The sequence below is a fragment of the Marmota flaviventris genome, chromosome X (genome assembly GCF_047511675.1).
Source record: "Marmota flaviventris isolate mMarFla1 chromosome X, mMarFla1.hap1, whole genome shotgun sequence".
Classification (NCBI taxonomy): Eukaryota; Metazoa; Chordata; class Mammalia; order Rodentia; family Sciuridae; genus Marmota; species Marmota flaviventris.
Window position 1 is genome coordinate 115,654,027 of NC_092518.1, and position 25,672 is coordinate 115,679,698.

The 25,672-nt window shown below is 37.5% G+C and overlaps 1 protein-coding gene across 1 annotated transcript in view; it reads right to left on the bottom strand.

Annotated features, from left to right (window-relative positions):
* The window catches only part of Gpc3 (glypican 3), a 413,816-nt gene that overhangs the window by 184,710 nt on the left and 203,434 nt on the right, over positions 1-25,672 (bottom strand). The window contains exon 3 of the mRNA XM_027946989.3: positions 10,571-11,265. Coding sequence (XP_027802790.1) covers positions 10,571-11,265 — 695 coding nt within the window. The remainder of the gene's footprint in view (positions 1-10,570; positions 11,266-25,672) is intronic.

A 25,672-nucleotide genomic window follows, 5' to 3' on the forward strand; every position in this document is an offset into this window, starting at 1 on the left:
TCTTCTATTTCCTCAATTGATATTGGTCTGTTTAGGTTGTCTATATCCTCCTGACTCAATCTGGGCAGATCATATGACTTAAGAAATTTATCGATGCCTTCACTATCTTCTAATTTATTGGAGTATAAGGATTCAAAATAATTTTTGATTATCTTCTGTATTTCTGAAGTGTCTGTTGTGATATTGCCTTTTTCATCCTGTATGCTAGTAATTTGAGTTCTCTCTCTTCTTCTCTTCGCTAGCATGGCTAAAGGTCTGTCGATTTTGTTTATTTTTTCAAAGAACCAACTTTTAGTTTTGTCAATTTTTTCAATTGTTTCTTTTGTTTCGATTTCATTAATTTCAGCTCTGATTTTAATTATTTCTTGCCTTCTACTTCTTTTGCTGTTGTTTTGCTCTTCTTTTTCTAGGATTTTGAGATGAAGTATGAGATCATTTATTTGTTGTTTTTTTCTTTTTTTAAGGAATGAACTCCAAGCAATGAATTTTCCTCTTAGAACTGCTTTCAATGTGTCCCATAGATTCCGATATGTTGTGTCTGTGTTTTCATTTATCTCTAAGAATTTTTTAATTTCCTCCTTGATGTCTTCTATAACCCATTGATCATTCAGTAACCTATTGTTCATTCTCCAAGTGATGTATGCTTTTTCCTTCCTTCTTTTATCGTTGATTTTCAGTTTCATTCCATTATGATCAGATAAGATGCATGGTATTATCTCTACTCATTTATATTGTCTAAGAGTTGCCCTGTGACATAATATGTGATCTATTTTTGAGAAGGATCCATGTGCTGCTGAGAAAAAAGTGTAACTGCTTGATGTTGGGTGGTATATTCTATATATGTCAATTAAGTCTAGGTTATTAATTGTGTTATTGAGTTCTATAGTTTCCTTATTCAACTTTTGTTTGGAAGATCTGTCCAGTGGCGAGAGAGGTGTGTTGAAGTCTCCCATGATTATTGTATGGTGGTCTATTAGACTCTTGAACTTGAGAAGAGTTTGTTTGATGAACATAGCCGCACCATTGTTTGGGGCATATATATTTATGATTGTTATGTCTTGTTGGTGTATGGTTCCCTTAAGCAGTATGTAGTGTCCCTCTTTATCCCTTTTGATTAACTTTGGCTTGAAATCTATTTTATTTGATATGAGTATGGACACTCCTGCTTGTTTCCAAAGTCCATATGAGTGATATGATTTTTCCCAACCTTTCACCTTCAGCCTATGTATGTCTTTTCCAATCAAATGCGTCTCCTGTAGGCAGCATATTGTTGGGTCTTGTTTTGTGATCCATTCTACTAGCTTGTGTCTCTTAATTGGTGAGTTTAAGCCATTAACATTTAGGGTTATTATTGAGATATGGGTTGTTCTTCCAGCCATATTTGTTTATTTCTGTTACTAAACATGGTTTGTTTTCCTCTTTGATTATTTCCCCCCCTTTACTGTCCTACCTCCCACTGTTGGTTTTCATTGTTATCTTCCATTTCGTCTTCCTGTAATGTTTTGCCAAGGATGTTTTGAAGAGATGGTTTTCTAGCTGCAAATTCTTTTAACTTTTGTTTATCATGGAAGGTTTTAATTTCATCTTCCATCCTGAAGCTTAATTTCGCTGGATACACAATTCTTGGTTGGAACCCATTTTCTTTCAGTGTTTGAAATATGTTATTCCAGGATCTTCTAGCTTTCAGAGTCTGTGTTGAAAGATCAGCTGTTATCCTGATTGGCTTACCCCTAAATGTAATCTGCTTCCTTTCTCTTGTAGCTTTTAAAATTCTCTCCTTATTCTGTATGTTGGGCATCTTCATTATAATGTGTCTAGGTGTGGATCTCTTATGATTTTGCACATTTGGCGTCCTGTAGGCTTCTAGGATTTGGGATTCTGTCTCATTCTTCAAGTCTGGGAAGTTTTCTCATATTATTTCATTGAATAGATTGCTCATTCCTTTGGTTTGGACCTCTATACCTTCCTGTATCCCAATGACTCTTAAGTTTGGTCTCTTAATGTTATCCCATATTTCTTGGATATTCTGCTCATGGTTTCTTAACAGTCTTGCTGAGCTGTCTACGTTCTTTTCAAGTTGAAATACTTTGTCTTCATTGTCTGATGTTCTATCTTCTAAGTGTTCTACTCTGCTGGTAGTATTCTCCATTGAGTTTTTAAGTTGGTTTATTGCTTCCTGCATTTCTAGGATTTCTGTTTGTTTGTTTTTTATAACCTCTATCTCCCTGTATAGTTGATCCTTTGCTTCCTGGATTTGTTTGTGTAATTCATTGTCAAAGTGATCTTTCATTGTCTGATTTTGCCGTCTAATGTCTTCCTTGATACTCCAGATCATCTGAAGCATGTATATCCTGAATTCTTTATCTGACATTCCATCTGCTGCAGCTGTTACCTCTTCTAAAGTTGAGTTGACCTGCATTGCTTGTGGTCCTTTCTTTCCTTGTCTTTTCATACTGCTTGCGTTTCTTTCTGCTTGGTGAAACTGTTGTGTTTTTGAAATGTTTTTTCCCCTATATATTTATATTGCTCTTGTATAGTTGAAAAGTCTCCCTTGCAGGGTCGGGTGGCGGTCTGCCTACCTTGCAGGTGCGGGCGGCGGCTCTGCTCTGCCCCTCCTCCAATTGGTGTGAGGTGTCTACCACGCCCGCAGACCCCTGGGCCTGTTCTCCCGGTCGGTTGCAGGTCTGCCTACCTTGCAGGCGCGGGTGGCTGCTCTGCTCTGCCCTTACTCCAATTGGGGTGTCGTGACTACCACGCCGGCAGGTCACTGGGCCTGTTCCGGGCACGGGCGGTGGCTCTGCTCTGCCCCTACTCCAATTGGGGTGACAAGTGTACCACGCCGGCAGGCCACCGGGCCTGATCCACCGGTTGGTTGCAGGTCTGCCTACCCTGCAGGCGCGGGCGGCGGCTCTGCTCTGCATCCCCTCCAATTGGTGTGACTTGTCTACCACACCCGCGGACCCCTGGGCCTGTTCCGGGCTTGGGTGAAGGCTCTGTTCTGCTCCTACTCCAATTGGGGTGACGTGCCTACCACCCCGGCCAGCCGCTGTGCCTGTTCCACTGGTTGGTTGCAGGTCTGCCCACCTTTCGGGCACGGGTGGCGGCTCTGCTCTGCCCCTACTCCAATTGGGGTGTCGTGACTACCACGCCGGCAGGTCACTGGGCCTGATCCGCCGGTCTGTCACAGGTCTGCCTACCATGCAGGTGCGGGCGGCGGCTCTGCCCTGCCCCTCCTACCACGCCCGCGGACCGCTGGGCCTGATCTGCAGGTTGGTCGCAGGTCTGCCCACCCTGCGGGCACGGGTGGCGGTTCCGCTCCGCCCCCACTCCAATTGGGGTCACGTGACCACCACACCGGCGGGGCCTGATCCGGGCGCGGGCGAAGGCTCTGCTCTACCCCTACTCCAGTTGGGGTGACATGTGTACCACGCTGGCAGGCTGCTGGGCCTGACCCGCCAGTCTGTCGCAGGTCTGCTTACCTTGCAGGCACAGGCGGTGGCTCTGCCCTGCCCCTCCTACCACGCCCGTGTACCACTGGGTCACAGGTCTGCCCACCTTGCGGGCGCGGGTGGCGGCTCCGCTCTGCCCCCTCTCCAATTGGGGTCACGCAACCACCACGCCGGCGAGCCACTGGGCCTGCTCCGGGCGCGGGCGGCGGCCCGGCTCCTCCCCTCTGGCTCGACGACAAAGCGAGAGAGACTCGGGTGTCTGTGACTCACCCTCCCTACCAGGAGATCAACTGTTTCTGTCGCCGCTGGTATTGATGAAGTTCTCTCCTCTGCCGCTTTCTGATGACATCAGATCTTTGCCATGTTGGTATCCTATGCGAATGGCAGCATTTCGTTCCCTTTGCTGGGTAACCAAAGCAACGGGTGAGTCCTGACCGACCCTCACAGGCCCCGTCTCAGTCCTGTTGCCACTGCCCACGAAGGCTCGCTTGGTATTTACCTCCACAGTACTCAGCAGGACCCGTACCGAGAAGCAGTTTCCGCGGGCTCCTTAGCCCTGGGCCAGAGCAGTTCCGGGAGCCGGAATTCGGCCGCTCAGTGCCTAAAAGGTAGCGCCAATTTTTATTTTATACTCTTTCAATACGTAGTTCATCTGTATTAAAAAATCCTTTCCCAACAGAAACCACCAAAGCTATTTTTGTTGCCAATAGGGAAAAAAAAAAGGAGAGCAACCAATAAACATCTTTGTCTTCCAGAAATGGACCTCATGTAAAGTTGCTTACTGCAGTTCTGGTACTGACCTGCAGACACTAATCCAGTAGTGAGCCACTGACTTGGTTTTTGTCACTTTCAAGTCACTTGGTACTGAAAATGGCTTGTATGAATTCAGACTAGGTATTGCTATCTGAGACTAAAAAAATGAAAGTCCAAAGTGATAGCATGTGGAGAAAAACACTGACAATTTGACACCTGAGAAACGACCTCAGCCTTCAAAAGTGGAAAGGAAAGTAACGCTAATCTTGGAAATTCTGATGAGCTACACTCACTCACAGAGACAGCAAAATATAAGAATTTGATAGAGTGAATTATTATTGAGGATCAACCAGAGAATCTTTCCCGGAGCTTCCTACCACACATAAATAACTACTGACTTCACTGATGATATCTTGAGAGATTCTAGCAAGGGAAATGGATGTACTTATATATTAGAGTATGTTAGGTTCTCAAGAGGCAATATTACTTACTATCCAAGGAAACCCCATAATGAAAATCTGGATCTGACCTTAATATTCAGAGTCAAAGGCAGATGCATTAAAAACTACCAGTTGGGGGCTGGGGTTGTGGCTCAGTGATATAGCGCTTGCCTAGCATGTGTGAGGCACTGGGTTCAATTCTCAGCACTGCATATAAATAAATGAACAAAATAAAGGCCCATCAACATCTTAAAAAATATTTTTAAAAAAACTACCTGTTGGTCTAATGGGTAGATTCTCAACATTGCAACTGGAAGATAACTTATCACCGGCACTATTCACATGGATTCTTCCTTCACCTCCCATCACAATCACTCCTTCTTCTCTTACAAATTACTTTGTGCCTTTAAGTGTTAGGAAGATTTAAAAAACAACAACAACAACAAAAAAAAACCTCATTGCCTTTTAGTAGTTCATTGGGAAATTCTACAGGAAAAGTCTCCAAGGAAAGAGAATGAACTAAAAAACTGATTGTGCAGCTGGAAAAACAGTAGAGAATAATACAGGATATTAAATAATATAATAAAAAACCATTTAGCTTGTGTTTGGGGAATGAAGAGTCTAGTGAGGAGAGAGTGAAACTATTTGAGAAAATAAAATAGAGTAATGGTTTAAGAGAATGAATTTTGGAGTTAGACAGATCCAGCATTGAATCCTAGCACTTCCACCTACTACCCAAATGACTCCTGAATGCAGCAACAAGGTCATTCACAGTCATCTTTCCAGATACTCCCTATGACCCCCAATGTCTATCATAGTGCTTCCACAATTAGATGCTCAATAAAAGTTTCCTGAAATTAATCATCTTTCAAATAGTGCTAAAATGGGTACTACAATGAGTACAGAAAGGGAGAAATAGTAATGGTTGAAAAAGTTGCAATTTTGCACAACATTCAAGGGAAGTATTATAACAAGACAAGGTCATGAAATTCTAGAAGGAAACACTGACACAGAGACCTGCCGAGATGAATTGATAAAGCAAGTACATGAATACAGGTGGCAAAACAAAGTGCAAACATCCTTTCAAGGATATGTGAGCAATTGCTTTGGAGGAGGGGTAAAAAAAGCAAGCAAATTTGTAAAAGTTCTGAGAAACTTTCTGTGCAAGGGTTAAACATCCAACACGTCGATTATTACGCACTTAATAAATGAATGAATTTTATGTGAAATATGCAATGGCAGTGCATGTAGTCTACACATAGGTATATGGAAGTACACTCAAAATTATTTTCAGAATTAAAACAGTCACTTTTTGGTGGTACTGGGGATTGAACCCAGGAGAGGTCTACCACTGAGCTCCCTCCCCAGCACTTTTTATTTTATTTTGAGACAGAGTCTCACTAAATTGCCTAGGCTGGTCTTAAACTTGCAATCCTTCTGCCTCAGTCTCCCGAATTGCTGGGATTATGGGTGTGCACCACCATACCCAGAAATTAGTTACATTTAAAATTTTTTTCCACTTTTAGATGGACACAATATCTTTATTTTATCTATCTATTTATTTATGTGGTGCTGAGGATCCAACCCAGTGCCCCAGGCAGGAGAGGCAAGTCCCTACCACTTAGCCACAACCTCAGCCCACATTTTTAAAAGAAGGGAGTTGTTCAACAATTTGGGTGTTACAACAATGCTGAAAATATATGCATTGCAAACTGCAGATATCTGTAGTTGCTTCAAGGTATAAAATGTGGAATTCAATAATATGCTAATAAATTTGAGGGATACTTTCACCCAAATACTATTAAAGATTTACTCAATATTCACTTGAGCCAAGATATTTATCCTAGGTTGTAAATGTATATGAAGAGCCAACACAGACCTATTCAGAGTCCCTTACTAATACTTTCTGGACTTTTCAGTATAATTTTTCTCTCTCCCTCATTCCTCCTCCTATGCATACACATATAATTTCTAATATTTTTCTTCAATTTCTTTGGACTAAAATAACATTAAGAGATCATGGTACTTAAGAATAAGCTTAAGGGTCATATCTAGAATGATATTCTGGGCATGTCATTCAATGGTATTGCCTAGCATGTGCAAGGCCCTGGGTTCAATCCCCAGGACTACAAAAGTTAGTTTAAGAAAAACCCATTGTCCATTTGACACTTAGAATTATGTAGTAAGAAAGCTACTGATATGGGGTTTAGTGAGTACTTGTCATGTTCCCAAAGCTATCATTTCATTTATGACAAGTTCTCTGGTCTCTCCATAGACATATGGATACTTACCACCTCCAGGGGTGCAGCTACAGACAATACCACAACAGTTGTCTGCATGCCTTCACTTGCTAGTCTGAGGGACTGATACCTATCCTAGGAAAAACTAAAACACTAAAAACCTACACTTATAAGCATGTAACAGTGTCACATTCACTTAGTAGGCCAAAACATCGATCACAATCTGGGATGGATAGTAGCCACTAAAAATCCCTGCCTGGCAGACCTAATCTCATACTAGCTAAAAACATTGGCCCAGCTTATCAAGCACATTTTGAAAGAGGTCTCTCACTACATTCCCAGTACCTATCCTTTTCCTCGCCTCTTCCCTCCCCAAATCCCCTTCCTCTACTCTACTGGCCTTCCTTCTATTTTCATGAGATATCCTCCAGTTTTTTTTTTTTTCTCTCATTACAACTGAATCTTAGGCAGGACTGACTGGCAGGGTTTTCCATTTTATCACAACAAGAAGGTAAAGGATGCTCCAGCAGAATCTCATTAATGCTTTAGCTTTAAATCAGGTTTTACTTTGGGGCATTATGTAGATTTGTTTACATGAACAGAGTTCTGCAGTCTACCCAGCCCTCACTTCCTCTCATGTCTATAAATGTCCCTGCCCCTTTATGGCCCATACAGAACACAGCCTGGAAAGCACATGGGCAATGATTCTCCCACCCCCATCATTTGATACATATTCCTTAGACTTGGAACCAGGCAGAATTTACATTCACTTTCTACTTCAGTTTGGGCATTCCCAGAGGATGGCAGACTTCACACTCTCATAACCAGCTGGGAGCTGGGAGCAATCAGGCCCTTAATGGCCAAACAGAAAGGGACTGCATCACTGAGCACCTCTTGACAGCCAAGACTTTTCCTCCTGAATGATAATGACATAATATGTGCACATGTGCATGCACATGCACGCACACACACACACATGCATACATGCACCTAAAATGTAGTAGGTTTGGAAACCTGAAATAGCTATCTAATGTAAGTTCAATATGTCTTTGCAAAATCCTAATGGAGCTTTTAGAGTGAAAGTCTGGAAGGGTCCAATGGGGGACAAAATGGTAAGACAGAGTATTAGATTGTAGCAGCAAAAGACCTTAGATTCTACGTTTGGCTCTTTCATTTATTATCTAACTTTGGGTAAGCCTCCTGGAACTTTATTTCTTCATTTGTAAATCTATGAGATTCAGCTAGCAAATTTCTCACAGCCTGTTTAATATTCACATTCTAATGAAATTTTCACTATGGTAAAATTTAGTCAGTTACACGTCGGTCCACCAACAAGAATTAAGAACTATGTCTTGGGTAGTTTTGGATACCCAGCACCTAACAAAAGGCCATGCATAAAGCAGAGCTTAATAAGTGTTTACTCAATAAACTTTCATGTCTACAGCCTCATCAGAACAATGCAATTAATTCCTTACCAGTTCCCCCACTTCATTTTTTTTTTTCTATTTAACAGCATTACAGAGCCAGGCACGGTGGCGAACACCTGTAATCCCAGCAGCTTGGGAGGCTGAGGCAGGAGGATCACGAGTTCAAAGCCAGCCTCAGCAAAAGCGAGGCGCTAAGCAACTCAGTGAGACCCTGTCTCTAAATAAAATATAAAATAGGGCTGGGGATGTGTCAGTGGTTGAGTGCCCCCTGAGTTCAATCCCTGGTAACCCCCCCAATAAAAGCACTACAGGACACATTTTCAAGATCAACTATGTGGCTGTCAAATGGCCATTATCAAAGGCAATCTTTTGTCTTTAACCTTTTCTTCTTATTTTTCCCCTTGCTAAAGACATTTTTATACACTTGGTACCCTTGCTTTCTATCTAGCACACAGTGGACTCTCAATCAGTATTAGTGAATGAACATATGAATGTATTTATTTTTCATTTTTCTAGTTCTATGAAATTTACTTTTGCATAAGGCCCCAGAATCTGGTCTCAAATTATAAAGCAGTCAAGGGAATAATTAGCCACTGAAGAACACCATCGTTAGGGCATTTCTGTTCATTTTACTATAATTTTTTTTTCAGCAAATGTGTTTTAAACGGCTAACATTGTGAATGGGGCAATTATAGCAGCCCCATAAGTAGCCATGCCGAAGGTTGCCTCATTTCTGTCCTCCTTCCTCATTTAATTCACCAAAGAACCCAATTACCCCTATCATTTTGTACTTCCAGAGTTAAAGACAAGGCTAAATGGCCCAATATGCTCTCCACATTCTGGATAAGCAATGGCTGAGAATACATAGTAGCTGTACTGTATAGAAACTAAACCAGGCCAACCAAGCTTGGGTTTGAATCCTAGCTCCTCCCACTTAACCAGCTTTTTAAAATTATTATAATTAACATTTCAAAATAATGGGATTTTTTGTGACAAATTAACACATGCACATAACATGCTTTGATTGGGTCCACATCCTTATTTCCCCGTTTTCCCCCTTCTCCTCCCTTGATATTTTTCCCCTTTCCTACTAGTTCCCCTTCTATTTTTTTTTTTAAGATTCCATATAAGTGACAAAACCCACTTACCTGGCTTTGAGATCTTAGACAAGGCCTTTAACCTCTCTAAGCTTGATTTCCTCTAGTGTAGAATGGGAATCATATTATGGCCTATCTCATGGGTTATTGGAAAATATTATATATACCAGCCAGCAGAGTACCTGAGCTGTACTAGGAGCTCAAGAAGGATAGTATATTCTATTATTTTGCCACCTCCTCCTACAAACCTGGCAGTATTCAGGAATCAGTACCTCAAGGGGATCTGGCTGGTAGCTCTTGGCTGACTCTGTTCTGCATTGGAAGGGTACATTCTGTGGTTTTGTGACAAACAATGACTGAAACCAAGAAACTAGCTGATTCACTTCCAGAAATGTCCTTTCCCCATCACAAATCCCATCAGGCTTAAAAGATTGCTATTATCAAATATATATATATATAGGGAAATATGGATGTTTTGCTTTTCTTATGTTCTTGTGTAGGTTTAGTTAGTGGGTATTAGGTGGGTCTTTTGTGCTCAAATTCTTTACTCAACATAGCAATGCAGTATACATAATTAAGAGCACGAGTGAAATCAGAATCAGAAAGAGTGATGATAACCAAATTAAAGGGAGAACCAATCAATTTCTGAATTGTGGATCTTCCACTAACTAAATGGGTGTCCTTGGACAAGCTGCAATTTCACTAAGTTTCAGTGTCCTTGATTATAAAATTGAGATAATATCTCCCACTTCACAGGATTGTCATGACAATTACTAAAACTGACAATAATAGTTATAACAGCTCACATTTATTAAAGACTTACCATGTGCCAGACAGATACTAATTGCTTTAACACGTGCTATTCTCTATGAAGAAGATATTCTTTTTCTCCCTATTTCATGAATTGGGAAAACGAGGCTCATAAAGATAAAATGGCTCCCCAATGTTCCACAGCAAAGAAGTGGGTGGAGCTATAACTCAAAACCAGATTTGATGACTCCATAGCCTGCAGTTCTAGCTGCAGTAACACTATCTAGCTCTGTAAGGTCATTTTGTCTACCTGTCATCTTGCCCACTCTGATTTTTTCACTTCTATCTATCAGCACCAGCTACTACACAGGCCACCCCACCCTAGTAAATCCCCGTCCACTGAAAACTACTCACAGTGGTGGTCAGCTTGCCTCCATTCTTCTGGACATACTGGATGGAATCATGGATTGTCGAAAAGAGACCCAGCAGGACGTTCTCCATGTCGTAGATTCTGTACATGCCATTCACCAGTTCTTCGAGGGACAGGATGTATTCTCTCCAGTACTTGTCAATCTCCACCACACCTGCCATACAGCCTTGCATGACCACGTTGCAGTAACCACCACAAGGCTTCACCATCATCAGTCCCTGGCAGTAAGAGCAGTACCACATTCTGGTGAGCATACGGCCACAGTCCTTACTGAACTTCAGGTGGTCAGTTGTGTTGATCACTTCAATTCCAAGATTCAGGGCCTGAAGGAAGATCCTAGTGACTTGCAGTGACTTGGAAACTTGGGTCATGATTAGCTTGGGGAAATTCCCAAATACTTTCAGGTCACGTCTTGCTCCTCGGAGGCACTCGTTAATGTCGATGGCTGACTCAGGCAGGCCTGGGTTCATTAGCTGGGTATAGATGACTGGAAACAGGCTGTCAAACAGTTCATTGACCATATCGTCCACGTTGATGTCAGAACCCAAGATGTAGAGAGACACATCTGTGAAAAATTCGCCCACAAACTCAAAAGCTTGTGGGGTCAAGCTCGGGTAGTTATTCTTGAACATGGCATTGGTATAGTTCTTGGCATGGCGAACAACAATTTCAAAGGCCTCTGTAAAATAAGAGATAAAGAAATGCCCACAAATTAAAACATGAAAAGCCAGGGTGTAATTGAATTTGAGATTTCTCTATTGCTGTGGTGATTAAGATCCCATTTGCCTTAAATAATTGACTCGCATTCATTTCTGGCATTGCCTCTATTCCTGCAATTGTTTGCTCCTATAAATCAATTTTCCTTTCTGAACATCATGACCAAACTCTGATGTGCACATAAATCCTTAAACACACAAATTATGTTTCAAATGACAAAAGCTGGGATTCAGTTAACATTTCAGCCTTTCATGAAAATATTGATTAAAAATTGGCTAAATGAGAAATTATTTCTCTTTCTCTCATTGATTTATTCAGATAAAAAGAAATTATATTTCAGAACATTTCATTCTTAGGCAGAGATAAATATTTGACAACAAACCACACACTGTATAAACTCACATAACAATTTAAGCCTGTTCAGCCCTCGGGGAGAGGCAAGTTATTAGCCAAGAATAAAAGTTATCATGAATTTCATCATTTTGGGTAGATCTTCTCCAGATAGCTTTAAAGGGAGCTATCAGCCAGACTGTTGGACTTGGAAATGAAATTTATCAACTGAAAGAGTATCTGGATGGGAAAAACAATTCATGCACTTATCTATATATTTGATACTGAAAATAATTGCAAGCTGAACATCTGGAAAGACAACTGTGAAGCTTCCTTCATAAGTTCAGCTTTCATATGATTTGGAAGCCTTATCTACTCCACAGAGACCAGGAATTCATGATTACATCTGCTATCCCAACCCATTGGCATAAGGCCCAATTAGTGTCATTGGTCTGAGAGACAAAGTAGTAATATCACCATCCTATTTTCTCCAAACCGACATATTCTAAACACATTATCCAAAATAATCAGAGTTATGCATTTATATAAGTGAAGGAAAAACAACTATAGTAATAGGTTTTTCAAGAAACGAGAGTTTTAAAACAAGCAAACAAGAACTTAAGTTTCCTGAGAAATTTAAAATTAACTTAGTACTTTCAATTCCTTCCAAAATACAAAGGTCCATAACAGATGTATTCCAAATGATGCCAATTCATGAGCCTTGAAAAATCAAATTATTACCACTTTCAGACTACTAGAGGGACTGTACTTCAGCAGTTCCTTGGGATCACTTAGTCCAACATTTCAGTCATCTGTGGCAGAAGCGAGCTCTAGGTTGTGTCACCACCATCTGCCCTAGATCCCTCACAAGGTAGAACATGCTCCTTAGATTCTTCCCTTGGGCTTATGACATGCCCAGCAATGTTGAACAGATGCCAGTGCAATTCTGTAGAGCTTCTAAGTCCACTTGAGGAAACATGAGTTTGGAACACATCTTAACTTTCTATAAAGGTTTTTGAGAATATGTGTGTTGGCTATAGGTCCAAGGGCAGCTCAAGTGTAACTGTCATGGGGAGACACTATTTTGTGCTGATTATTTCTGTTTTGCACCTGTGAGACCTGGGGGAAATATCTTTCTTTCCATCAATTACTGCATGTTCATTTGTTTGTTCTGTTTAGAACATTAAGCAATTTCTAACATGTTTATCTATGTTGCAACAAACTTCCTAGCTCCACATACTACTTAATTCTTAATCGTTGAATGTAAAAGGTAGGTGAGGTCAATACAAAGGACCAGTCAATGAATTCGTTAAAATCATCAGAAATTTTGGGATTTAAAAGTTTTTATTCATTTTAATTACACTTAGCAATCATTTATTTCATATTGGGTTCTGTGCCAGATACTGGGGGTACAAGAGCACTACCTAGATGGAAATAAATGATACACTATTCTTGTCTTTGAAATATTTGCAAGGATGTTGGGCATGGTGATACAAGCCTGTAATTCCAGGTATGCCTGTAGTTCCAGCTACTTGAGAGGCTGAGGCAGGAGATAGTAAGTTTGAGGACAGCCTGTGTGACTTAGAGAGGCACTGTTCAAAAACAAGTTTTTGTTTTTTTAAAAAAAGGTTTTAAAAGGCTGGGGTGTAACTCAGTGGTAGAATGTTGTCTAGAATGCACAAGGCCACGGGTTGAATCTCCAATACTGCCAACAACAACAACAACAAAAAAGACATATTCACGGGGCCAGGGTTGTGGCTCAGTGGTATAGCGCTTGCCTAGCATGCATGAGGCACTGGGTTTGATCCCTGGAACCACGTAAAAATAAAAAATAAAGGTATTATGTCCATTTATTAAAAAAAGATATATTGATAAGATAGAAGGTTTAGAGTGTGCAAAACTTTTGCATGTATATTATGACAGCTCTTTTCTGGCATAATATTAGTGGATTATGTAATATTAGTGTATTATGTAATATTAGTGTATTATCATTGTATGTGATAGTGGAATTCTTTGTGATATTGTGATATATTCATATAGGCACATTTGGTAATATAACCCCATTTTAGGAATGATGATATTGAGTCTCCACAGAGTGAAAGGACTTCCACAGGGTCATACAGCTGCAAAACAGAAGTAATCAACACACACTGGTCTCTCCTGAGGACATATGCAATCTAGCTGTCCTCAGACCCGTAGACAATACACATTCTCAAAAACTTTTGTAGAAAGTTCTGTTTTAAACTCATTATTTTCTCATTAGGTAATGAGAAATTTCCATTCCTTTCTGAATGGAAATGTAGTAGACATAATTGCAGCCCAAAGGCCAATAAAGCAGAATGTCACTTGCACCTTTGCCTTGAGGCATCATGAAGTAAGAGAAGAAAGAAGAGCGATACAGAGATGCAACCCCTGTAGATCTCAATTATCCAAGGCACTATAAATATATTCTTCACAAGGCAAATTTTATATGAAATACACAGTGCATTTATTCTCTAATGAACAAGATATATGGTAGAGAAATCCCATAGATTCTATCCTTTTTTTAAGTTTCTGTTACTACACTCTGGATCGATTACAAAAAAAATAACAATAGATCATGAACTCTTCTGCAGAAAGAAAAACAAGAATACATATTGCACGGGGAAAGGGCTGGGGGCCCATATCAAAACTCAGGTTCACACCTGTGCTTTCCTCCAAATTCCATAGCTCAGAATCCATTTAGCACATCTCTGGGTTTTGCCCCACCCTCTTATTTCTATATCACAGGACAACAGACCAAACTATAAGTACTCAAGCAAAGGCTCTTGGAGGACATATAGGAACCAACATTAAAACCAACAGGAGGTGAAAAGGAAAACTTTTCTAGGCAACTTCAGGTTTCATGAAATGAAGCCAAGGGCTAAAATAACCGTAAGGCGGTTTGCTCCATTGATTTTTTGGGGTCAGATTAGAATGTATACTTCAGCTAGGGGAGGCTTTTCTCTCTCTCTCTTTCCTGGGACAAAGTCAATATATATGACCAGGAAATATTGAAACAAATGATTGTAAAATCAGAGCTATTATGAAAAATTTGGAACTGAATAGAAAATATTCTCATTATTTACAACATATTGAAATATACATGATATATATAAATAGATTTAATAAACTGAGTTAATACACATTCTGATATAGCAAGTTTTCTAGATTTCTAGATGTCCCTATCACCCTCCTGGTCACCAATATTTGGGCATGCTGTAGTTTTGTCAATGTCCTCCTTAAATTATGGTGCTCAAAAAAGGACAGGATTCTCCAGATGTAGTTTGACAGATGAAGTGTACAACCAGGCTATCACAGCTCCTTAAGTGGTTCAATAACTTCTTATCCTACCCCCTAGGACATATAGCTTATTATAGCAGCAAAATAATTATCCTTAGTATTGGGTGCTGATGTACCTGCATTCACACCCAGACAGAGGAGATGTGCTTTTACGGACATTTTCAGAAATAGACTGAGAATTAAAAAAACAGTATATTTGGAAGAAGAGAATAAATGAACCATGGAATCTCTTTCAAGCCCCATAGAATAAGAAAGTCCTTATAGAAGCAGGTGATTTTTTTCAAGGCAGTTTTCCTGGCACTGTAAGAATGGAAAATATTTTGTAAGAAGAAATTTCCTTTTCTTTTTCTTTCTTGTCTACTTCAGTACTGGGGATGAATCCAGGACATCATGCATGCTAGGCAAGTACTCTACCATTAAGCTACAGCCCAATCCTAACAACATTTTATATTCCTAGGATAAACGCCTCTCAATTGACTCAACTAAAAATAGTTCTTATTTTCAAGCACAGATACCTTAATGAAAAAAAGAAATATAAACTTTATGAGGTACCTGTAATGCATGCCAGTATCTGGGGTAAACTTTCTCATATCTGTCCTCTAATTGCTTTGACATAAACCATATATGTTTGGAATTACTTTTATTATGCTGGTGAGAAAATTGAGGCTGAGAAGTTAAGTGACTCACACAAGGAAATGATCTCTAGCTAAAGGCCAGGGCCTGAATATAATGTTGGTACACAAATAGTTTTAATAAATCACTAGAGCTTGAGTATGGACTAGTTTGAAAATTAAAACCTCCTGGGGTCCCACACCTATGGATTCCCCCATACTTGAATGGGATTTACCTCAAGAAACAACAAAGTTCTCACAGTGAAGATCCAAGAAAAATCTTGTTTTTCAGGCAGGGAAGGGAAAATTAATAATTTTTAAATACTCCATGATCATTTTGCCACAACAAATGCTTGCTCTTTATAGAATATATAATTTTACTAAAGCTTGACATAACTGGAGGAAGGGCAATTAGATAATTCAGGATCCTCTAGACTTCCTGTCATACCTAGCCCAAGTAAAACTTCTAAAGTCACAGTCCAAGGAGTTAAAACCATGAAAATACTGTGATTAATCAGAAGATTGTAGAACTTCCCTTTAACATCTAATCAATAAATCTAAAATATAGTAATAGTTCATTACAACTGAGAGGGCTACAAGACCCAGATCCTATTTAAGGGAGAGAGTTCTTAGGGAAACCTAAAACAAACAGGTGAGGAAAAAATTTAAGAGAATAAACTGAAGCCTCTGGCATTTATAGTCACAGTAAGTATTAAATAGCCCAGCTTTTAAGCAGGTTAACACAAAACTTCATGTTAAATTTCTAATTACTAGCTGGATGCAATAGCATACACCTGTAATCCCAGTGACTCAGGACTCTGAGGCAAGAGGATCACAAGTTTGAGGACAGCCTAAGCAACTTAGTGAGGCCCTAAACAACTTAGTGAGAACTGTCTCAAAATAAAAATATAAAGTGCTGGGAATGCAGCTCAGTGGTAAAGTGCCCCTGGGTTCAATCCCTGGTACAAGAAAGAAAGAAAGGAAGGAAGGAAGGAAGGAAGGAAGGAAGGAAGGAAGGAAGGAAGGAAGGAAGGGAGGGAGGGAGGGAGGGAGGGAGGGAGGGAGGGAGGGAGAGAGAGAGGGGGAGAGAGAGAGAGAGAGAGAGAGAGAGAGAGAGAGAGAGAAAGGAAGAGAGAGAGAGAAAGAAAGAAGGAAAGAAAGAGAAAGAAAGAAAGAAGGAAAGAAAGAGAAAAGCCTAATGACTTCAAATTCCTACTACCCAATATATCATAGCTTACTTTGTACAAGCAACTAAAAATCATATTAAAAAGTAAGATAAACACAGTCTGCAAATACAAAGCAATTATTAAAACCATATTCAGATATGGCACCGATTTTTGGATTTATCAAACAGGGAATCTAAAACAACTAAGATTAATGTGGGAAGGGCATTAAAGGACAAAGAGCATGCAAGAACAGTTGGGTGATTTAAACAAAGATGAAAACTCCAACAGATACCAAAAGGATGTTGGAAATCAAGTATACTAAAACAGAAATGAAACATACCTTTCATAAGCTTATCAGTATGTTAAAAATGATCAAGAAAAAATCAGTGAACTTGAAGATACATCAATAAAAATATTCCAAACTAAAAGGGGAAAGAAAAAAGAAAGAGCTAAAACCATATCCAAACATTCCCAGACAAATATATAAGGCACAAAATATGTATGACTGTAATTCCAGAAAAGATGAAACAGAAGAAATATTTTAAGATATAGTAGTCACAAATTTTTAAAAATTCATTATAGATACAATTCACAGATCCAAAAAGCTCAGAGAACAAGAAGTAGAATTAAAAATAAAATGTCATGCCTGGACATATATTCAAACTACAGAAAACCAAAGACAAAGAGAAAATCTATAAAGAAGCTTATACAGGAATAAGGATAAGAACAATCTTATCATCAGATCCATGAAAGCAAAAAGGGTTAAGTGAAATATTGAAGATGTTATAAGAAATAAAATCCCATTAACCTACAATTCTGTATCCAGCAAAATTATCTTATAAAAGTGAAAAATAAATAAATAAAGACTTTCTCGGGGCTGGGGTTGAGGCTCAGTGGTAGAGCGCTTGCCTCACATGTGCAAGACCCTGGGTTCGATCCTCAGCACCACATAAAAATAAATAAGTGAAATAAAGGTATTGTGTCCAACTACAACTAAAAAATAAATATTTTTTTTAAAAAATACTTTCTCTGACAAACAAAAATGGAGGGAATTTGTCTTCAGCAAACCTACCTTGCAAGAAATATTAAGACATTTTACAGGAAAATCATGTAGACCAGGAAATCAGATCTACATCTGGAAAGAAAGAGTGTTGGAGGGGCTGGGGTTGTGGTTCAGTGGTACAGCACTCACCTAGCCCATGTGAGGCCCTAGGTTTGATCCTCAGCACCACATAAAAATAAATAAATAAAGGTATTCTGTCCAACTACAACTAAAAAATAAATATTAAAAAAAGATATAGTGTCCAACTACAACTAAAAAATAAATTTTAAAAAAAGAGTGGTGGCAGAGCAATAAATGAAAGTAAATAAATTTTTCTATTTCTTTTTTGGATAATCTAATAGATCACTGTTCAAAGTAATATTGCAACAATGTACTTAGTAATTGTAGCATCTGAGTAAGTAACAACAATGGCAGCAATGTTTCAAGGAGTGAGAGAGAGGAACTGAGAATACTCTCTCTCCTTTCATTTTTGCAGTGCAGGGATCAAACCCAAGGCCTTGCACATACTAGGTAAGTGCTCTACCACTAAGCTATATGTTTAGCCCTAATTATCCCCTTAAATGTGAATGGCTTAAAAACAGATTAAAAGATTGGAGTAGATATAAAAGATAGGGCCTAACTTTATGTTATCAATAGGAAACACACCTTAAATATAATGATACAAATACTAATTAAGGAAAAACGTTACTACTAACACCACAGAAGTCCAAAGAATCATTAGAACAATGATGCACCACAAATTTGATAACTTAGAAGAAATGGGTAAATATACAGACACAATCCTTACTGATTGAATAATGAAGAAATAGAGTTCTTCAACAGATCAATAATGAATAACAAGATTGAATTAATAATAAAAATTCTGTTATCCAAGAAAATCCTAGGACCAGATGGCTTCACTGCTGACTTTTAACAAACATTTGAACAACTAATACCAATTATTAAATTACTCCAAAAATCTGAAGAGATGGGCATTCTTCCAAACTCATTATAAGGCCAGCATTACTTTGATACTCAAACTAGACAGGGACACATCTAAGACCAAAAAAAAAAAAAAAAAAAAGGGAAAAATAGTTACAGGCCAATATCCTTAATGAACTTAGATGCAAAATTCCTCAGCAAAACACTAGCAAACTGATTCCAACAGCCAGCACATTAAAAGGTTATTCACAGTCAGGAGTGATGGCACATGCCTGTAATCCCAGTGACTCAGGAGGCTAAGAAAGGTGGATCATAAGTTTGAGGTTAGTCTCCGCCACTTAGCAAGACCCTTAGCAACTTAGCGACCCTGTCTCAAAATAAAAATCAATCAATAAATAGATAGGCAGGGGTGTAGCTCAATGGCAATGTGCCCCTGGATTGAATACCTAATGCCAAAAGAAAAGAAGACAAGTGATTATTCACAATGATCAAGTGAAATTCATTCCATAGATGCAAGGATAGTTCACTATAAGAGCTAATATCAGGTTGAATGGGTGGGGGGACTCGGAAAGTTTTCTAAGAGCTGGAACAAATCAAGGAGGATTACTCTCACTACTCATATTTGACAATGTACTGAAAGTCCTAGCCAAAGCAATCGGGCGAGAGAAGGAAATAAAGGGCATTTGAACTGGAATGTAAAAAGTCAAATTGTCATTGTTTGCAGATGGCATGATCTTATATATAGAAAACCCCAAAGACTGCAACAACAAATTATTAGAACTACAAAACTAATTCAGCAAATTTGAAGGACACAAAAATCAGTAGCATTTCTATATACCAATAGAAAATTATCAGATAGAGAAAATAAGAAAGCAATCCATTTATAACAGCTACAAAAATAAAGTAAAAAAAATTTAACCAAGGAAGTGAAAGATCTATAAAGTAAAAACTATAAAAAAATGAAGAAAGAAACTAAATAGAACATATATACATATGCAAAGTGGGAAGACATTTCATATTCATGGATTGGAAGAATCAATATCATTAAAATGTCCATACTACCTAAAGTTGACGTATATATTCAAAGAGGCATATAAAAATGCTCCATATCACTAATCAGAAGAGAAAACAAATCAAAACCACAATAATATATCTCCTTAACCCAGAAGAATGATTATTATGTAAAAGTCTAAAGATATCCAGTACTGGTGAGGATACAGAGAAAAGCCAAGACTTGAACAGTGTTGGTGGGAATATACATTCGTATAACCATTATGGAAAACAGTGTGGAAGTGCCTCAAAAATTAAAAACACAACTACCACATGACCCAGAAATCCCACTGCTAGGTAACATATAAAGGAAAGGACGCCAGTATGACAAAGAGATATCTGTATTACCATGTTTATGTGTTCATCAACTAATGGATGGATAAAGAAAATATGGTATATATATATACACCATGAAATACTATTCAGCCACAAAAAAGAATGAAATCCTGTGATTAACAACAACATGAATAGAATAGAGATCATTATGTTAAGTAAAAAAAGGAGAGCATAGCAAGTCAAATACCATATAATTTCACATGTGGACACAAAAGTTGAGGATATAATGTACTTACTAAGAGCTAGGGACAATTGAGGGAAGGGAGACATAGGAAGAGGTTTATTACTAGGTACTGAGTTATACTTAGATAGGAGTAGGAAGTTCTAGTGTGCTATTGTACAGTAGAGTGACTATAGGTAAAAAAAATGTACTATGTATTTCAAAAATCTATAAAAAAACCTTTTAGAATGTTTTTACCATAAAGAAATACAAATGTTTGAGGCGTTAGATATGTTTAACCTGATCTAAATGTCATACAATATATGTGTGCATGGAAACATCACATGGTACTCTACAAATATGTACAACTTTTGTTTTTATGTATCATTTAAAATGTTTGAATCTTTCTGGGTTCAGTGAAACCTGCCTGTAATCCCAGCAACTCAGGAGACTGAGACAGGAGGATCACAATTTCATGGCCAGTGTCAGTAATTTAGCAAGATCCTGTCTCAAAATAAATAATAAAGGGGATGGGACTGTAGCTTAGTGGTAGAGTCCCCAAGTTCAATCCCTTGTACCAAAGGAAAAAAAAGATCTAAATCAATATAAAGAAACAGAAAAAAACTGAAGTAGCCAAATTAATTTCACACTAAGCACACTTTAGAAGAAGGAAAATTATGAGGGATTTAGAGGGGCATTACTTAATGGTCTGTTCTCCAAGAAAACATAATAATCCTTAAAGTGTAGGAACTAACAATATATGTGAGGCAAAAGCTGGTAGGTCTGCATAAAGAAATAATAAAAACCCACGATTATAGCTATAGATGTCAATGTCTCTCAGTATCTAAAAAGTTCATTAGGCAGAGAACTAGTAAGAACATAGTTTAACTGAATAGCACCATCTATCAACTGGATCTAATTGATATTGATAAAACACTTCATCTATCAACAGCAGAATACACATTTTTCTCCAGCACTCATAGAACATCCACATTCTGGGCCATAAAATACATCTTATTAAATTTTAAAGCATTAAATTCATACAAAGAATGTTATCAAATCACAATGGATTTAAACTACAAATCAGTAACAATAGTAACAGACCACTTTCAATCACTTGCAAAATAACATATGGGCATTCAGGGTGTAGCTAGTGGTAGAGCACTTGCCTAGTATACATGACAGCCTGGTTCCTATTCCCAGCATTACAAAGCAAAATTAAAAAAAAAAAACACAAACAAACAAACAAAAACAAAACAAACAAAAAACCCACATGGGACCAAAAAAATATCAAGAAAAAATTTAATGTGTTTAACTAAATGAAAATAAACATACAATTTGTGAGATGCAGTAAAAGCAGTGCTTTCTATGCTTATAAACTTGATAAAAGTGATGAAATGGAATAGAATGACCTAAATTCAAAATTTCTATAAAGTTATGGTAACCTGGACATGATGGTATTAATAAAAGAATAAAAAAATAGATTAATGAATGCAGAGCTTAGAAATAGACCACACAAATATAATCAACTGATCTTGACCAAAAAGGGAAGGCAATTCAAAAGAGAAAGATTGGTCTTTCCAACAAAAAGTGCTGGAATAATTGGACATCCACATGCAAAGAAATTAATGTATACAGACTTTTCAACATTATAAAATTAAGTCAAAATTGATCAAATATTTGAATGTAAAATTCAAAATTATAAAATTTATTGAAGATAACATGGAAAGGATTTTGGTGGCCTTTGGCTTGCAATGAGTTTTTAGCTTTTAAAAAAAAAGCACTACCCATGACATTTAAAAAAAAATGATAAGTAAAACTTTATTAAAATTAGAGAAATTTGTTCTGTAATCTTAAAAAAAAAGTAAAGAGAAAAGCATTTGTCACAAATATAAAAGACAAGCCATACAGTGGGAGAAAATATTTGAAAAATACATATATGATAAGTGTCTTGTATCCAAACTGTACAGAAAAGATTTAAAATCAGTAAGAAAACAAGCAACGCCATTATAAGATGGGCAAAATATCTGAACAGACACTTTGCCAAAGAAGATAAACAGATGGAAAATAAGCATAAAAATGATACCGTCATATTTCATTAGGAAAATGCAAGCTAAAATAACAATGAGATGCCACTGAATAGCTATTAGAATGGCTACAAGTCATAAAACCAATGATACCAAATACTGCAAGGATGCAGAGAACAAGCATTCTCATTGGGAATGCAAAATGGTGCAGTCATTAGAAGACTGCTTAGCACTTTCTGACAAAACTAAATCTACATTTGCCGTGTGATCCAGTGATTGTGCTCCTTGGTATTTACCAATCCAAATTGATTTGAAAACTCATATCCACATAAACCCTGCAAATGAATGTTTATATAACAGCTTTATTCATAATTGCCAAAACTCGGGAGCAAGCAAAGTGCTTTCAGGGCTGAACTGGATAAATAAACTGGGGTACTTTCAGAAAATGGAGTATTATTCACCACTAGAAAGAAATGAGATATCAAGCCATGAAAAGACATGGAGGAAACTTAATTCATCTTACTAAGTCAAAGAAGTCAATATGAAAAGTCCACATACTGTATAATTCAAATACATGGCATTCTCAAAAAGGCAAAACTACAGAGATACTAAAAAGTTTAATGGTTGCCAGGGGGCTGAGAAGGGGAGAGGAGTGGATGGGAGAATATCTCAAGTTTGAGACTGGAAGGTAGTGAAACTATATTGTTTTATATTCTAATGGAGGATACACGAAATTATGCATTTCTCAAAACAATACTGTGCAATATAAATAGTAAAAATTAATGTAAATATGGACTTTGGTTAATAATTATCAACATTGGCTCATTAATTTTAACAAGTATATCACACTAATGCTAACAATATTATTCATTTTCTAAAAAAAATTAGTTGTAGATGGACACAATACCTTTATTTTATTTATTCATTTTTTGTAGTGCTGAGAATCGAACCCAGTGCCTCACACGTGCTGGGCTAGTGCTCTGACACTGAGCCACAACCCCAGCCTGTAACAATGCAGGGGAAAGAAAGAATGTAGAAACTGTATTATGTGCTCCATTTTTCTTTAAATCTAAAACTGTTCTAAACAAATAGAGTATTAATTTTTCAAACTGAAAACTAACCTGGACCTTGGAAATTAATTCTTGATGGAACTAGTGACTAGAGCCACTGAACAGTGTTAAGTCACTCCCTCTTTTTTCCTTCAATCTGCTTTGACATTTCTTTCATGAATTAGGGAGTTTTAGCATACAATAGATGCCATATGGCATCAATGTAATTTTAATTGGAAAAACCACTGGAAAAAGTTAATGGACCAAAACACCCAAACAGGTAACACATTTCAATGTTATTTTTGAATGCTGAATGCCTTTTAAAAACTCAACCACATAGAAACTGCAAGTTTAGGTTGTAAAAAAAAAAAAAGGACCCACATTTAAAAAAAAATAGTTTATAAAGGACAGCAAAAGTATTGTTCAAATTTTTGTTGGATTTTTCCAGCTTTTTATGGTTCATATTAATTTAACTTGAATCGACTAAACTTTTAAAAAGTTGTTATTAAAAATAAATCATTTATTTGTGCAGGCCCATGACCAGCCTATAAATGTGTTTTAGTTTTAAAGTTTCACAAGCTAAGCTACTAAATACAAGGTATATCATTTAGAAGGAAAGAAATGAGTAAAAGTAAGAATTTTAAAAATCTCATGAGCTATTACATTTATCATTAGATAGATAGATAGATAGATAGATAGATATTCCCCCATAGGCTATTACAGACTAAAGAGGACAATTAAAATGATTCATTCAAAGAGTCTTCAGAAATAAAAAGTGAATATCCCTAACCACTAGAAAATTTATGGGTCTGCAACAGTTGACCACACTTTTGCCCCATTATCCCAATTAGTTCTTATAATTTACCCTCCATTAGCTTTCCTGAACAACTAGTTTACTTTCACCTTCTGGACACTATGATACATATAACTCATAATTTTTCCCTCTTCACATTTATGATGAGAAAGTGTGGAGCCAAATTTATAGCCTACTTCTATCAAGCATAATAAACTCCATGCATGCATTTTGTGTTATAACCTTAATCCTAGTTCCAACCTTCCTTTCCTACCTGCATATTCCTATTTGCCTAATTGTTCCTATGTATTTTAGTTGCAGTGTATTCCATTTTCATTATGTACATTTTCAGCACTTTAAATTATTTTGGGAACAAGATGGGATGCAATAAATAAGTAGATTAGTAACTAAGAAGGAGCAAAGGGGAGGTATATCTATCACTTTATGACAAAATGTCATTGCAATAATATATTCTCATGCGTTGGTGAACTAACTATAGTAATGCTTGTACTCATCAATATCCAGGACCTTGTCAGGAACTCATTAGCAGCCCATCACTATCTTTCCAAGCAGCTATTAGGTCCCTATTTTTACTTTTTTTCCCCACATCTTAAAAATGTTAGCAGGTAGGGTGGTATAATCCTATAAGCTCAGCTACTCAGGAGGCTGAGGTGGGAGGATGGCAAGTTTGAGGTTAGCCTCAGTAACTTAAGGAGAGTGTCTCAAAATAAAATTTAAAAAGTGGTACAGTGCCTAGTGTTTGCCTAGAGTGTGAGGTCTTAGGTTCAATTCACAGTACTGCAAAAACAAAACAAAACGACAACAAAAATAAAAACAGATGAAGGTCAAATATATGTCATAACTTTAAAAACCAAGTTGGTACTAATAAGGCTGGATTCATTCATCAGGGTTCAGAAGAGATCTATTTTCACACTGGATTTTGGAACATGACACCTCTGAGAAACCAGGAAAGTAGCTACAAAAAACAATGTAGGAGAACTCTAGATGAAATTTTGTTTCCCTTAAGTGTTGATAAAACTTTATTCTAAGAACAACTTTGTCTTGCAGAAGCCACAAATGAGTTTGTAAACCCATTTTATTGTGGACACACCAAGAATAACCAGTTCTTATATAAAAGAATCTTGTGGACCAGCATTTTTCAGGCTGTCATCTCAATGAGTTATTTCTATTTTCTTGGTCTTTTTTTAATTCGGTGTGTCCCAGGATTTCACTGGAGCATCCACTTCTTGATTGATTGGAAAATTGTACTTATTCAAGGTTCCCATAACTAAGAAATGATAACTATTAACAGGGTCCCATTCTTATAACTTTAGTTCCCTTTATACAAAATAAAATCTAATGGAATCCAAGAAAGTAAATTTCTCCAATAATCTGATACAAGCTAAATATTTTAAAAGATCCCAGAGCTCCCCAAATAATTCACTTAATTAAAAAATTTTCTTTAAAAAACATCCTTTTCCAAAGAGTTTATATGGAGGAGACATGGATTACTCCTAACAGCCATGAAAAGAATGGCATATG